Below are 16,539 nucleotides of genomic sequence, written 5' to 3'. Positions count from 1 at the left end.
TGTGCTTGTCTATTTGTTTTCTTGTTTGTTTGTTTGTTTGTTTGTTTTTTCAGACAGGGTCTCACTTTGCTGCCCAGGCTGGAGTGCAGTGGCATGATCATGCTCACTGAAGCCCCAACCCTTAGGCTCAGGTGATCCCCCCACCTCAGCCTTCCAGGTAGCTGGGACTACAGGTGTGCACCATCATGCCTGGCTAATGTTCTGTGGTTTTTGTAGAGACAGGATTCATCCTGTTGCTCAGGCTGGTCTCAAACTCCTGGGCTCAAGTGATCCGCCCCTCTCAGCCTCCCAAAGTGCTGAGATTACAGGTGTGCACCACCGTGCCTGGCCTGCCTAAATCTATTTCAAGTCCTTTTTCTGTTCCTGGTTCTGACTGAGACTGCAGCTTCTGTGAGTCCAATGCGAGACTGGGCCCGCTACATATGTGGCTTCTAGTTCTTTTTTTTTTTTTTTTTTTTAAACAGAGTCTCGCTAGGTCTCCCAGGCTAGAGTGCAGTGGTACGATCTTGGCTCACTGCAACCTCCGCCTCCCAGGTTCAAGTGATTCTCCTGCATCAGCCTCCAGAGTACCTGGGACTACAAGCGTGCGCCACTACGCCCAGCTAATTTTTGTATTTTTAGTAGAGATGGGGTTTCACCATGTTGGCCAGGCTGGTCTCGAACTCCTGACCTCAGATGATACTCCCACCTTGGCATCCCAAAGTGCTGGGGTTATAGGCGTGAGCCACCACGCCTGACCGGCTTCTAGTTCTTGACAGCATCCTGTGAGGTCAGAGAAGAAATAAAGACAGAGAGCAGGGACAACAGCTGCCCTAGCAACTTATGCACCAAAACTAAGGCCTCACAGCCGACCTCAGCTGCTTCCACACACTGAGTTTTGTAGGCTTTAAATGAAGTTAGCCAGGCGTGGTGGCTCACGCCTGTAATCCCAGCACTTTGGGAGGCCGAGGCAGGCGGCTCACCTGAGGTCAGGAGTTTGAGACCAGCCTGACCAACATGGAGAAACCCCGTCTCTACTAAAAATACAATATTAGCCGGGCGTGGTGGCATATGCCTGTAATCTCAGCTACTCGGGAGGCTGAGGCAAGAGAATCGCTTGAACCCAGGAGGTGGAGGTTGCAGTGAGCCAAGATTGCGCCATTGCACTCCAGCCTGGGCAACAAAAGTGAAACTCCATCTCAAAAAAAAAAAATAAATAAATAGATAGATAAATAAAAATAAATGAAGTTAATAAGTGTCAACTGCCTTACTTCTAAGAAGTGCTCCGTAATTGATGCCACTTACCCTAATCAATTACATGTATCTTTTTTTTTTTTTTTCTTTTTTGAGACACAGTTTCGCTCTGTTACCCAAGCTGGAGTACAGTGTTGCGATCTCGGTTCACTGCAACTTCCAACCTCCGCCTCCCGGGTTCAAGCAATTCTCCTCCTACTTCAGCCTCCGGAGTAGCTGAGATTACAGGGGTGTACCACGACGCCTAGCTAATTTTTTCTTTTTTTTGAGATGGAGTTTCGCTCTGTCTCCCAGGCTGGCGTGCAGTGGTGAGATCTCGGCTCACTGCAGCCTTCACCTCCTAGGCTCAAGCGATTTTCCTGCCTCAGCCTCCTGAGTAGCTGTGACTACAGGTGTAGGCCACCACACCCGGCTAATTTTTGTATTTTTAGTAGAGACGGGGTTTTGCCATGTTGGCCAGGTTGCTTTCGAACTCCTGACCTCAAGTGATCCTCCTGGCTCGGCTTCGCAAAGTGCTAGGATTATAGGCGTGAGCCACTGCGCCTGGCCCTGTAGGCTTTAAATGAAATTAGTATGTGTCAACATATGTTAATATGTTAGTATGTTAACATATGTTAATATGTGTCTCACTAAGAGGTGCTCCATAAATGCCACTTACCCTGATCACTTACATATATCTGCACTAAGCCAGTTTCCAGACACAGGAAGATGGAAGAGAAAAGATTTTGGGGACTAGCAGGGGTTACAGCAAGGAGCCATCCTGGGCATGTGCAGAAGTCAGTCTGCTGCTCTTCCTACTCACCCCCATTCACCCCACGGCCCGCCTGGCGTGAAACTTGATCCATCCTAAACCCTGGTGATGAGTCAGAGGAAGCAGCCAGCCCGCTCATTGTGCAATGGCCAGACAGCAGCCCAAGCCCCGCTTCTTGCTCCACTGACCCCCAGCCCTGAGAAGGGCGAGGCTTCAGTGTCCAGTGACCTGGGCAAAAACCAACCCTGAGGTTTTCACTTTCTTCCTTCATCAAAGGAACTTGCTGCCACCCAGTGTGGTCCAACACTGCTCCTCACAGCAGCCCTGCGGGCTTTGCAAAGCAGGGCAGATCCCACACTCCCATCGCACTTAAAAAAAAAAAATCTAAAGGCTTGGCGCAGTGGCTCATGCCTGTAATCCCAGCACTTTGGGAGGCAGAGGCAGGTGGGTCACCTGAGGTCAGGAGTTCAAGACCAGCCTGGCCAACATGGTGAAACCCCGTCTCTTAAAAAAACAAACAAACGAAAATTAGCTAGGCATGATGGTGGGTGCCTGTAATCCCAGCTACTTGGGAGGCTGAGGCAGGAGAATCGCTTGAACCCAGGAGGTGGAGGTTGCAGTGAGCCGAGATCGCACCATTGCACTCCAGCCTGGGAGACAGAGTGAGACTCCATCTCAAATAAAAAAAAAAATACCCTCCTCCTGGCGGCTCCACATGCTTATGCTCGGCTCAGCTCTCGCTCCAGCCACACGGGCCTCATCGCTGTTCCCTCTGCCTGGATTGCGCTCCTCCAAGATGCTTTCGTGGCTGGCTCCTTCTCGACTTGCAGGCCTCTGCTCTGAGAGACCCTCCTGAAGGGTCTAGCTGCAGTGGACCTCCAGCGTCTCTTCCCATGACCCAGAAACATCCCACTCTCTGAAGGCAGCTGTTTGTGCGGTCTCATCTGATCCCTTGTAGATTGAGCTGAGATTATGTTCGCCTTTCCCAAAGAGGCCAGGGCCAGGCCAGAGTTCCCTGTGTGCCTGTGGAATGTGGAAAGGGCACAGACACACGTGATTTCTTATGTGTTTTTGTTCATTCGTTTGTGCGTTTTTAAGACAGAGTCTTGCTCTGTCACCCAGGCTGGAGTGCAGTGGCGCGAACTCGGCTCACTGCAACCTCCACCTCCACACCTGTAATGTCAGCACTTTGGGGGACTGAGGCGGGCGGATCACCTGAGGTCAGGAGTTTGAGACCAGCCTGGCCAACATGGTGAAACACCGTCTCTACTAAAAATGCAAAAAAAACATTAACTAGGCGTGGTGGCGCACGCCTGTAAACCCAGCTACCTGGGAGGCTGAGGAAGGAGAATCGCTTGACCCGGGAGATCAAGAAACTCTTGAGCATTTCTGTGTGGTCCAACACTTATCAGTTGTCAAGCTGTGTGACAATGGAAAACTGTCTTCACCTCTCTGAGCCTCACTGCCCTCCTCTGCTAAATGTGGACAGTGGTGCTCCTCATAGCAGGCTCTTGGAAAGATGAAACAGATAACACATGGAAAGCACTTAGCTCAGTGCCTGCTTCATCCAAGCACTCAGCAACTGTTAGGAAAGCAAAACGCTACTTCGCGATGTTAGTTTTCATGCTTTGCTTCTCAGCTCTTCCTTATATGGGATCTTAGTCGATTTGGGGTACCCACGTCGTGTGGAGGTGAATTAGGGCCATTGGAGCTGAGAGGCAAAGAGGAAAACAATCCCTGGTCTGTCTTTGACTTCCAAAAGAGGCTCTCATCGTACAGAGTTTTTAAAGGGCAAAGCAAAAGCCGGGTCTGATCATGAAGAGAGAGGGAAAGGACCCAAGAGAAGCCAGCGATGCCCCTCCTTACGATAAGGTTCCAGGAGGACCCAGGCCCCTCGTCCTCCCACCCAGGCTTGAGTGGTGGGTGGAGGGTGGGACGGGGTGGGCCGCCAAGGAGGGTAGTGAGAGGCTGGAACTGGGCAGGCGGGGGACCCATGGTTCAAGTCTAGGGACCCAGCCACTTGTGTTGAGGGATAGATAGCTGAAGTGCGTGTTGGAAAACTGGTTGGTTGGCTGGATGCATTGGCTTGTGCCTGTATTCTCAGCACTTTGGGAGGCAGAGGCAGGAGGACTGCTTGAGCTCAGGAGTTTGAAACCAGCCTGGGCAACATAGAGAGACTTGGGCATGCTCCCAGGGACACCTACAGTGTCCATGCCCTGAAACTTGGCCAAGGCCCCACTGACCTCCCTACATCCAGACCCCCATCCTGCTTTCCAAGAGCCTGGGGCACTCACAGCCCCCACTCACCTGAAACAAACAAACAAAAAAGAGGGATACCTCGACCTCCAGGGGGCAGTGGCTGCTAAGGAGATGCAGAACGGGCCTTTCTTTTTGGTTGCCAGCATCAGGGTCCCCATCCAAGTTTGGGGAGTCCCCCCACAGAGGGAAGTTGGTCACCCTGCTAACAAGAGAGGCCCCCAAGCCAAGGGTGACCCATCGAACTATTGGCCGCGGTTCCCACCTATTCCTGCGTCCCTGCCCTCTACAGTTCTTCCTTCCAGGTGGAAGACACTTCCCCATTCCAGATGTGGGGCTCAGCCATGTCATTTGCTTGGCCAAAGACTTACGGGCAGGTCAGGCATAGTGGCTCATGCCTGTAATCCCAGCACTTTGGGAGGCCAGGGCAGGTGGTTGACTTGAGGCCAGGAGTTCGAGACCAGCCTGGCCAACAAAGCGAAACCCCATCTCTACTAAAAATACAAAACTTAGCCAGGTGTGGTGGCACATACCTGTAATCCCAGCTACTCGAGAGGCTGAGGCAAGAGAATCGCTTGATCTTGGGAGGTGGAGGTTGCTGTGAGCCGAGATTGCGCCACTGCACTCCAGCCTGGGTGACAGAGCGAGACTCAGTCTCAAATAAATAAATAAATGAATAAGCTGCTCTTGGTGGCATGAGCGTATAGTTCTAGCTAGTCAGGAGGCTAAGGTGGGAGTATCACTTGAGCCCAGGAGGTCGAGGCTGCAGTGAACCATGATTGTGCCACTGCACTCCAGCCTGGGCAACAGAGCAAGACTCCATCTCAAAATAAAAAAAAAAAAGACTTACGGGCAGATGTGATAGTGTGTGAGTCCCGAACTGAGATCCTACGAGGCCTCACGTGATTCCACTTGTCCTCAGACACCTGCAGGAGGAAAATGTGCCCTGGCTAGCTGCTGTTCCAGCAGGAGGCAAGAACCCGTGGAGCAGGGACTCTGGGCTACTCTGCATCCTTGCACCTGTAAGCAGAGCTGCCCAGCCGAGGCCCGCCTAGAGCAGACACCACCTCTGCTGACTCACAGACATGTGAAAAACAAACGCTTATTGTTGTATGCCATTGAGACTTGGGGGTGTTTGTTGCACAGCAGTGGCTGACTAATACACACGAATGTACTCACTTTCACCACTCCTGGGACAGCTGGGGAATGGCGTGGGATACTGGCTGGGCCTCCGGGATGTTTCCATGCAGGCACAAGTGCTACAGAGAAACAGCATCGGGGCAGGGCCATCTGTTTTCTAGGGGCAGCTGTGGCTGAGTGCCCAGGGCAGATGGCAGTGCCAACGGAGGCATCTGGATTCTGCAGTGGTGGCAGGATCATCCTCTGGTATAATTTCAGCTGAAGGCCTAGCTGCCTCACCCCTTTGATTCCCTTGTTTACTTTTTTCTTTTTTCTTTTTTTTTTTTTTTTTTGGAGACAGGGTCTCACTGTGTTACCCAGGCTGGAGTGCAGTGGCACAATCACAGCTCACTGCAGCCTTGATCTCCAGGGCTCAACCTATCCTCACCTCACCCTCCTGTGTAGCTGGGACTACAGGTGCACGCCACTATTCCAGGCTAATTCTTCTATTTTTTGTAGAGACAGAGTTTTGCTGTGTTGCTGGTCTCCAACTCCTGAGCTCAAGAAATCTGCCTGCCTCAGCCTCCCAAAGTGCTGGGAATACAGTCTCTAAACCAAAAAGAAAGAAAGAAAGAGAGAGAGAGGCATAGTCATGCCCCCTCCCAGAAATCATGGGCCACCAGTCATAACATCCCGGCACCTCTGACCTCCAGTCTCCTTGTTATGAGAAATAATGTCTGCACTGCAGAAAACACTAATGGCCAGATATGCTTGTCACCAAGCAGTTCCAAAATTATAATGTAAATGTGGCAGATGCTGGAGTATTCCCATCTCATGTCAGGGTTTTTACTTGTAAGCAACAGAAACTGACTCTAGACAATTTATTTACTTAAATTTTTTTTGAGATAGAGTCTTGCTATGTTGCCCGGGCTAGAGTGCAGTGGTGCAATTTTGGCTCACTGCAATCTCCACCTCCCAGGTTCAAGCAATTCTCCTGCCTCAGCCTCCCGAGTAGCTGGGATTACAGGCATTAATCACCACACCTGGCTAACTTTTCTATTTTTAGTAGAGGCAGGGTTTCACCATGTTGGCCAGGCTGGTCTTGAACTCCTGACCTCAAGTGATCTGCCTGCCTCAGCCTCCCAAAGTGCTGGGATTACAGGCGTGAGCCGCTGCATCCAGCCTGGACAATTTAAATAGCCAATGTGTGTATTGCAAAACTGGTTGGTTGGCTAGGTATGGTGGCTCATGCCTATAATCCCGGCACTTTGGGATGCCAAGGCAGGAGTGTTGCTTGAGCCCAGGAGTTCAAAACCCGCCTGGACAACATAGTGAGACTCTGTCTCTATTAAAAAAAAAAAAAAAAAAAAAGCCTAGGCGTGGTGGCTCACGCCTGTAATCCCAGCACTTTGAGAGACCAAGGTGGGAAGATCACTTGAGGTCAGGAGTTCAAGACCGCCTGGCCAACATGGCGAAACCTCGTCTGTACCAAAAATACAAAAATTAGCCAGGAGTAGTGGCATGCACCTGTAATCCCAGCTACTCAGGAGGCTGAAGCAGGAGAATCGCTTGAACCCAGGAGGCAGAGGTTGCAGTGAACTGAGATGGTGCCATTGCACTCCAGCCTGGGCAACAGAGTAGACTCCGTCTCAAAAAAAAAAAAAAAAAAAAAATTGTTTGGTAGCTCACAGAAGTGATGAGAAGGCTGGAAAACCAGGCTCAGAAAAACAGGCTGGAGTGCAGTGGTGCAATCACAGCTCCTTGCAGCCTAGAACTCCTGGGCTCAGGTGATCCTCCCACTTCAGCCTCCCTGAGTGGCTGGGACTACAGGCGTGCGTCACCCTGATGAGCTTTTTTTTTTTTTTTTTTTTTTTTTGTAGAGATAAGTTCTCACTATGTCACTCAGGGCTGGTCTTGAACTCTTGGACTCAAGCAATCCTCCTGCCTCGGCCTCCTAAAGCTCTGGGATTACAGGCGTGAGCCACCGCGCCCAGCCTGAGTGTGCTCTCTTAACTTGCTCCTCCTGGCCACAAGATGGCTGCAGAAGCCCCTGGCATCGTGTCCTCATAAGAAGCAGTAAGGAAGGGAAGGGGGCAACAAGGCCTCTCTCTCCCTTGTCCAGAAACACCCGACCCCTTCAAGCTTGCTGGCCAGAGCTGGGAAACACGCCCAGATTACAAACAACCCCGGCAAAAGGCATTGCCAAGAACGGCTCAGCTGAATCTTAACCCCAGAGGCTGGGCACGTTGCTGCTGGCACCAAATCAGGGATCTGATGGTGAGGAGGGAGGAATGGCTGCCCGGCTGGCCACCAGAATGAGAGCGACAGGAAGACGAGAACAAAGCAGGGGCCTTGCTGGGGGTGGAGCACGGCTTGGTGCCCTCCTTTCCCCGGGGTTTGCACACAGAAGGTGCCCACGGCCACTAGTGTGAAGAAGGCTGCCCTCACCTTCCCGCCCCAGCACCTCTCCTTTGTGCAGCAAACATTCGAGCTATGCTCCGTCTGTGCCAGGCTCTGTGTTAGGCGCCGGGCCGCTGAGATCCACGGTCAGGCGCCCCGAGGAAGAGCAGGGTCCGAGGCTGCACCGTGCAAAGTGAATCTCCAGGGCCCGTGAGAACGGACGAGCTGGAGCTGCTTCCTCGGAGACAGAGCCAGGGGCGGGTTTCCAAGCTGGCCAGGTCCGGGGCGGATTCCCACCTCACACGGCTCCCCAGAGGCCCCCTTGGCCCTCACTTGCTGAGAGGCCCCAGAAGTCGCACTTGGCCTCCCTCTTGCGGGCCTGCATCCGACCGTCCCAAGAGACAGCGTTTTCCCACAGCCTGAGCCCAGGTGCGAGGGAGGCTCCTGCGGCCGGCGTCCAGGCCTCAGCGAGTAGGCAGGGCATCTGGAAGTAGACAGGCTTCCCCCAGGCTCGGGGCGGTGCCGGGCTCCAGACCCCTTTGGGCCGCCAGGCAGAGTGGGCTACGCTGGTCCAGGGGTGCATGCACAGATATGTGTGTGTGTGCATATGTGTGAGCTTGTGTTTCACTGTGTGCGGGTGAGCGTGTGAACGCGCTGCAATGCGTGGGTATGGGCAAGCATGCGTGTGCAGGCGTGCACGAGCACGGCCATGTGAATGTGCGTGTTGCGGCATGCGTGTGCAGGTGTGTGCGTGAGCATGTGCGAGTGTGCGCAGGCGTATTCTGCCTCTGAAGGACACAAACGTTCACAAAGTGAAGATTCAAGCCAGTTTCTGCTAAATTAAAAACAGCTTTTTCATGTTTAAAGTTTACAATACGAAAAATAATTTTCCTTTCTTGGGGGGATGCGGGGGGAGGCTGAGGGAGGGGCAGGGGGCCCCACGAACATTCCACGAACCAGCCTAGACGGTTATGCACAATCGACCCGGTTAGATACAGCAGCGCCCCCCGCCCTGGGCCGGCGCCCCTGCCAGCTCATTGGGGACAAGATGTTCTGAGGTGTGAGCTGATCCAGGGGACTTGCAGCTGGCAAAGCTTCTCACTGCTCCCCTGAAGGGGCCATGCCTCCAGTGGGGAAGGGTTCTCTTTGGGGGAGCTCAGGTCGGGGGTGGGGCTGGAATGTTCTGGTAAGTCCCCAGGGAACTCGGCTTTTGTTTCGATGCCCCTGACAGTGTGGGCTTCTTTTAGGTTCCCAACCGTGTTCCTATTTTAGCACTGCCCACCCCCTCAGCCTCTAGTGTTACCCCAGCCCCGATGGCTGCCACACAGGAGCGCCAGGCATGCAGGCACAGCAACTTATGCAGATCCATGTGTGTGTGATATCCCAGGGCCTCCCTTCTGGGAAGGCCGTCCGGGAACATCAGGCTTTCTCTGCTAACCTGCAACTGATAAGTGGCCTGCTCTGGGCAGCCCAGTTCATAGTTTGGCCGGCCATGATGAGAATAGGGGGCTGAAGCCTCTTCCAAAGTGCCAAGGTTGGTCCGGGCATGGTGGCTCACACCTGTAATCCCAGCACTTTGGGAGACAGAGGCAGGTGGATCACCTGAGGTCAAGAGTTCAAGGCCAGCCTGGCCAACATGGTGAAACCCCGTCTGTACTAAAAATACAAAAATTAGCCGGGTGTGGTGGTGTGCGTCTGCATCTGTAATCCTGGCTACTTGGGAGGCTGAGGCAGGTGAATTGCTTGAACCCAGGAGGCAGAGGTTGCAGTGAGCCGAGATCACGCCACTGCACTCCAGCCTGGGTGACAGAGCGAGGCTCTGTCTCAAAAAAACAAAAAAACCAACAACAAAAAACGCCAGGGTGAAAGTCCTGGCCACGCTTCCTGCTGCCTCTGCGCCCCTGAGCCAAAGCCCAGCCCCCTGCCAACTCCTCTGAAAGGCTGGAAAAGGTTGAGGCGGGGGAGAGGAGCCCCCAGACACGCGGAGGACCCACGAGGAATCTGTGACCAATCAGACCCAAGCCGCACAAGCTCAGTGCTGGGCCGGCTCCATCTCTTCACCATAACATTTTTATTAAATAAAGGGAAATATTAGGAGACGACGTCTGCTAAGATAGGAGGTTAATTCTTTACATGGTGAGTGGGTCACAGAGACAAGACATCAATCGTCTGTTAGCAGCGAGAGAGACACTTTAAGTTGCCCCAAGAGTACAAATCCCATCTATGAGACAGCAGTGCTGGCTTCTTAAAAACAGTAAAACCAATCACAAAGAAAAGGTTTAGAGGTTCAGACATTAAAACAAATGTGGCCAGAGATACCACAGAGCCCTTGAAGGGAAAGGCCTCACTGCTGGCTCCGTAGCAATGTTGACCCAAAAACAGGGCAGGCCAGGGAGTGGCAGGGCGCGGAGGGGTGGAAAGGAGGGAGGAGAAAAAAGACACCCCACCAGACCTGTGGCAAGCGACACTATGGGATTCTGAAGTTAGCGTCGCCCTCCAATTGCGGGAAGGGGACTGCCTGGCCAACAGGGCAAATGTAGAGGGCCGGGATGTCTCAGCCAGTTAAGGCCCCACAAGATGCTCAGTGCCAAATGGAAGGTCCCAAGCCCCTAAGGAGCGTTTCTAGGAGTTGATATGGTTTTTCCTCCGGAAAGCAGATGAAGACAGGAACTGAGGCATGACCAGGGCCTCCCCTCAGCAGCTTGGGATGGGGGAAGGAGGGCACCCCAGGGGAGGCAGACACGTGCCCTCCTCCTCCACCCACCCCAAACCAGGGGCTTCTAAGCCACTTCTCACTTCTCCTGGAGGTCCGTGTGTTACGGACGTTTCGGGTGAGTTTATTTTAAAAACACGCGCGCAGGAGACTTGGAAGGAGGGTGAGTCATATACCACCGACTTTGGGTTCAATGTTGATGAGCTGACATCTGAATGCCTGGAACCGTGGGGCTGGGAGACGGTAGAGAAGTGAGATGGAGCTGCACAGGGACCCCCTGGAGACCTGGGATTCCACCCGCCAGCCCGTGGGGACTCGGGGGCCAGGCGAGGAAACCACCCCGGGGACGAATTTGCTGCCACCACATGTCAGACGCTTTGCCGGCAGGCTCCCTCGGATGGACTCGCAGCCAGGATCTGCTTTGGGAAGGAGGGAGGGAGGGACCCCTGGGAGGGGGGCTTATCAACGCAGCAGGCCCCTCAAGGGCAGCCCGGGCGAAGGGGGGCACTGGGGTTCTCAGGCAGACGTGCATTCGCCAAGCCCCACTTGGAGACAACATGCGGTCAGGCCAGGGTCCCGGGGGTCTTGGGGGCTACCTCCTGGTCCCGGCCCGGGGCAGCAGGACGGGGGCGCAGGCTATGCCCGCGAAGGACTCCGGGAAGTGCAGGTCCCGCTCCCACTCGTCGGTGTCCGTGTTGTACACCTGTACGATGCCCGTGACGTTGTTGAGACGCCAGTTGTAGCCCCCGACGATGTAGATCTTCCTCTCCAGCAGGCAGCAGCCGGCCTCTGACTGGCCGGCCCGCATGGGGCTCACGCTGGTCCACTGGTCCGTCTCGGGCACATAGTACTCCACAGCCAGCACGTCGAAGCAGCGGTCCACGTGGTCCATGCGGCCCCCGAGGGCATAGATGCGGCCGCCGGCACCCACCATGGCGTGTAGCACGCGGGGTTCGCTCATGGGCGCCTTGAACTCCCACTGGTCGGCCACGGGGTCGTAGCAGTGCAGAGCCTTCTTGTCCTCCACTGAGATCCCGTAGCCACCCGAGATGTAGAGGCGGCCCCCTGAGGCGGCCCCAGCATGGCCCCAGGTACGGCGCTTCAGCGAGCAGGCGTAGCCCCACTCATTGCGCCGGGGGCAGTACCGCTCCACGGAGGCCAGGCTGCCGGCTCGGTTGCGGCCGCCCGTGGCGTACACCATGCCGCACAGCACGTTCAGCTGGAACTGGATGCGGCTTTCCTGCATGGCCTGCAGGCGCAGCCAGCGATTCAGGTGGGGGTCGTAGCGGTAGCAGGCGTCCACTGCGCCCTCGCCGCTGCGGTACTGCAGGTGCTGCCCCCCGGCCACGTACACAAAATTGTCCAGCACGGCCACGCACGTGTGGCTGCAGCCTACCTCCATCTCCGTGAGCTCGCGGAAGTGGCGGGCGCCCGGCTCAGGCAGCTGGTAGACCTTGCTGCTGACCGAGCGGTCGCTGTCAGTGTAGGGCGTGCCGCCGAAGGTGACGAGCGAGGGCACATCCGAGCGCACGGCGGTGCGCGGAGACTGCATCTCGTGCTGCCGGAAGGGCAGCACCTGGTAGTTGAAGGCCTCCAGCAGATACTGGCGGCACAGCACGTCCTCCACCATGATGTCCAGCGTCTGCACGCTGTCCACCAGCTCGGACGACTGCATGAGCGGGAAGCGAATGTGGCAGAGCACGTGGCTGGCGCGCGGCCGCCGGGCCGGGTCATGCTGCAGCCAGCGGACGGCCGCGCGGAACAGGTCGATCTCGGCACAGCTCTGCAGCCGGTTGCTCTGCAGGAAGAAGACCAGGCGCTCCAGTGGCAGGCGCAGGAAATCCTCCTCCTCGGCGATCTGCAGGAAGTGCCGGAAGGTGAAGGCATCCACCGACTCTCGCAGCGAGGCCAGGCTGAAGGTGGTGGCCATCTGGCCGATGTTGAGGCAGGTCTCCACGCTCATGGCCGCCTTCAGGAACTCCTCGCACAGCTCCACCACGGGCAGCATCTGCAAGAACACGGCCGCGCCCAGCACGTCCTGCACGCAGTCCAGGTCCAGTGTCACCTCGGCGCTGTAGGCGAAGTCGATGATGTGCCGCAGGCCACGGGCCGACACGCCCTTCAGCTCGATGACGTCCTGGCTTGCCTCCCGCATGCCGCCGGTGAACATGGCCCTGAAGGGCAGAAACACAACGTGTGGCTCGCAGTGGCTGAGGGGTGTTTTGGCCAGCCAGGAATGATCTGGCTTGGGGAACAGTGGCCTGGGGACACAGAACACAGGGCACAGCCAGCAAGAGGAAAGTAGGCGGAATGCTCATTAAAAACATGCAAAGGGGCTGGGCGCGGTGGCTCATGCCTGTAATCCCAGCACTTTGGGAAGCCCAGGCGGGTGGATCATGAGATCAGGAGATCGAGACCACTGGCACTGCACTCCAGCCTGGGTGACAGAGTGAGACTCAGTCACAAAAACAAACAAACAAACAAAAACATGCAAAGGCCGGGCACAGTGGCTCACGCCTGTAATCCTAGCATTTTGGGAGGCCGAGGTGGGTGGATCACCTGATGTCAGGAGTTCAAGACCAACCTGGAGGTTGCAGTGAGCCGAGATCATGCTGCACTGCAGCCTGGACAATAAGAGCAAGACTCTGTCTCAAACAAACAAAAAAAACATGCAAAAAAAGAAAAAGATTTTGAATCCACCCAAGCCATGCATCTTCCTATAAATAGCAACTCCCTGCTTGGCCCCTCTGCAGAGGACCCTGCCCCTGCCCCTTCATGACTAGATCGTGTAGGAGCTGCAGGAGCGGTGGCCCGGGTCAGCCTCACCCACAATGTGCCTGTCGGGGGTGCGGTTAGAGGGGCCAGGTATGGCAGTGCAGGATGAGAACACACCCTGTGGCTCTGGGGACAGATCTGCAGCCCCACTTGACACCTGAGCTCAGGAACTGCAAGGCCAGTGCTCTGGAGGTGCCGTGCACCACAGTTCAACTCTCACCTTGTTCACTGACCTAAGCAGGCAGTTCTGATATGCCCAGCCTGAGTCTCAACAACCATCATGTGAAGAGGGGAAGGTCATGAGGGTCCCCAGGAATGGAGCCCCCACCAGGAGGCTGTGCTGGGGTGACTGCTGTCTCCAGAGACAGGCTCAGGTGGTCGGGGAAGCACCTCCCACCCAACAGCTACGTCCCCAGCCTCCATTGAGACCCCAGCTCCGCCCTTGTACTGCTGTGCTCTGGGAGGCAGAACCTGAGAGTGGGAGGGGACACAGGCCCCCGTGAGGGAGGGCAGCGGGGAGGCACACGGTTCTAGGTCACAGTTCCCCTACAGCGTTTAGGGTGTTCCCCAGCAGAAGAGGGGAGAGCACCCCAGCTCCAGGGGAATGGGCGGTTCCTTCCAGGAGGCGCAATGGCATGGCATAGTAATTCTCACTCCTGCCAGTGCACCTCCCCTGATGGCCGTCCGAGGAGGAGGGAACATCCCTTGTGCATTTGACCCACAGAGGCCTGTCCCCTAGTCTTGCACCTCCTGTGAGCCAGGCTCAGGGCTACAGGGGCAAGGACAGCTGCCAGGGCACTATCTCGGGGCCGCCCACTGACATCTGCCCAACAAGCAGCTCTTCAGCATCTCTGAGCGGTCCAGGAGCAGTAAGTACGCTGCCAGCTCCCCAGACCCTGCCCCGCTTGTCCCCACGGGTCCGCGCTGGCCCTCGGGCATGATGCGATGAAGGCAGAGGCGGTCGCAGGCGACAGGAGGGAGCTTTGCCTTTTAAGGTCTCGCTGGCTGCAGTGCCAGCACAGGGGAGCCTTTAAAGGGCATTGCTGGCTGGGCTGGCCCACCCGTCCCCAAATCCAGAATAAAAATAGAAGAGGCGCCCCAGTTGGCTCGGCTGCTGCGGCCCCCACAACAGCCTCATTGAGCCCATGGGGCAGGCGGCCCGGGCCTCAGGGAATGTGTGGCTGAGCGGCACACCTGGGCTGGGGCCTGGGAGCCTCCCCAGGGCGGCCCAGCTCTCTCTGGCGGGGTCACCGCCTGGCAGGAAGGAGGCTCACCTGCTGGTCACCCAGGGAGGGAGACCAGTCAGCCCTGCAACAGCCCCGCAACAGCCCCCAGCTGGCGAGGAGAATGCACCCCCCACCCCACAGCCCTGCTCTGTGGTGCTCTCACTTCCGGCCCGGCCACGGCACAGGGACAGACAGACAGTGCCCGCCATGGCCTCTTCTGTCACGTTGGGGAAGTGCCCACAGCTCAGGGAGACAGGGAGGAGAACTCATCTGGGCCTCAGACAGAGCCCAGGACATGGTGTTGGCAGACACAGGGTCTCTGCGGCCCTCAATGCCCCTCCAGTCCCCCAGCTGTCCTGCTCCAGGTGTCCTGAGGGGATGCCCTGAGGGCAGGGGCTTGTGCCCATTTCACTGTCATCCCTGCTGCATCCCAAGGACTAGAATAGTGCCTGGCATACAGCAGGCGTCAAGTAAAGACAGATTGGGCTGGGCGCAGTGGCTCACGCCTGTAATCCCAGCACTTTGGGAGGCTGAGGCAGGTGGCTCATGAGGTCAGGAAATCAAGACCATCCTGGCTAACATGGTGAAACCCCGTCTCTACTAAAAATACAAAAAATTAGCCAGGTGTGGTGGCATGAGCCTGTAGTCCCAGCTACTCGGGAGGCTGAGGCAGGAGAATCGCTTGAACCCGGGAGGCGGAGGTTGCAATGAGCCGAGATTGTGCTACTGCACTCCAGCCTGGGCGACACAGCGAGACTTCGTCTCAAAAAAAAAAAAAAAAAAACAGATCAAAAACCTGGCCAAGCCCTGCCACCCTGCATGCAGGGTAGAAGTGAGTGGGTGCCCACAGGCCATCTCTGTCCCTCCAGGCATGTTCTGCCCAAAGAGAGTAAGATGCAAACTCCGGGAAACCTGCAGGTTTACTGGACATTAAACCTCTCTCTAAAATCAGAAGGGGCCCGGAGCGGTGGCTCACGCCTATAATCCCAGCACTTTGGGAGGCCAAGGCAGGCAGATCACGAAGTCAGGAGTTCAATACCAGCCTGGCCAACAGGTGAAACCCCGTCTCTACTAAAAAATACAAAAAAAATTAGCTGGGCATGGTGGCGGGTGCCTGTACTCCCAGCTACTCGGGAGGCTGAGGCAGGAGAACTGCTTGAACCCGGGAGGCGGAGGTTGCAGTGAGCCGAGATTGTGCCACTGCACTCCAGCCTGGGCAACAGCGCGAGACTCCATCTCAAAAAAAAAAAAAAAAAAAAAAAAAAAGAAGAGCAGCCAGTACCAGCCATTCTCCCTCGAAGCTGTCCCTGGGTAGCGCTGAGACAGGCCCCCTTTAGAAAGTGGGTGCCATCTGACCTGTCCCTGTCCCAACAGGCAGCCGCCCCTTCCAGCTGCCTGGGGCCAGCACTTACCTGAAGTAGTCGCTGCAGGCAGCCAGGACGACCTTGTGTGCAGGAAAGGCCTCTCTGTTAATAGTCAGCACAACATCGAGGAGCTGGCCCTGAGCGCGGAGGGTGGCCAGGCCCTGCAGGAGGCTGGTGCTGTGGCTGGGTGCCGAGAAGGTGCACTTGAGGGCCCCGTTCTTGTCGGCCGTGCTGCGGGGAAAGCAGAGGTGGGGACATGGCCCAGAGGTTCACACACACACTATTACCTTGAACACAACACTCAGTGCAAGAAGCCAGACACAAAAGGCCACACTGTGTATGACTCCACTGACGTGAAATGCCCAGAACAGGCAAATCCGCAGAGACAGGAAGCAGATGGGTGCCACCAAGGGCTGGGGGAGGGGAGGGGGGAGTGACTGCTGATGGGGTGGGGTCTCCTTTTGGAGGGATGAGAATGTTCTGGAACTAGATAGAGGTGGTGTTTGCACACCACTGTGAATCTACTAAATGCCACTGAATTGTCCACTTTCAGACAGTCTTATGTCACGTGAATTTCACTTCAATAAAAAAACCAAAGGACACACGGGAGCCTTCTCAAGTCCCCTGCAAGCCCCGCCACAGCCCCCAGCACCCCAGAGTATACGAGCCCTCTGTGGTCCAGCCCCCACTGCAGTCTGCCCC

The 16,539-nt window shown here is 55.9% G+C and overlaps 1 protein-coding gene across 3 annotated transcripts in view; it reads right to left on the bottom strand.

Annotated features, from left to right (window-relative positions):
• Nucleotides 1–9,807: 9,807 nt before the first annotated feature.
• KLHL26 (kelch like family member 26) overlaps nt 9,808–16,539 on the bottom strand; it is a 33,878-nt gene continuing 27,146 nt past the window's right edge. For all 3 annotated transcript variants that reach the window (XM_009435055.5, XM_054674139.2, XM_009435053.5), the window contains 2 exons: nt 15,886–16,068; nt 9,808–12,646 (listed from right to left, as the gene is read on the bottom strand). In XM_009435055.5, the coding sequence (XP_009433330.1) occupies nt 11,065–12,646; nt 15,886–16,068 (1,765 nt within the window). In that variant the 3' untranslated portion in view covers nt 9,808–11,064. The remainder of the gene's footprint in view (nt 12,647–15,885; nt 16,069–16,539) is intronic.

The sequence above is a fragment of the Pan troglodytes genome, chromosome 20 (assembly GCF_028858775.2).
Source record: "Pan troglodytes isolate AG18354 chromosome 20, NHGRI_mPanTro3-v2.0_pri, whole genome shotgun sequence".
In the NCBI taxonomy this organism is placed as follows: domain Eukaryota; kingdom Metazoa; phylum Chordata; class Mammalia; order Primates; family Hominidae; genus Pan; species Pan troglodytes.
The sequence above is the reverse complement of the archived record's forward strand: the minus strand, read 5'-3'. Positions and strand labels throughout refer to the sequence as shown.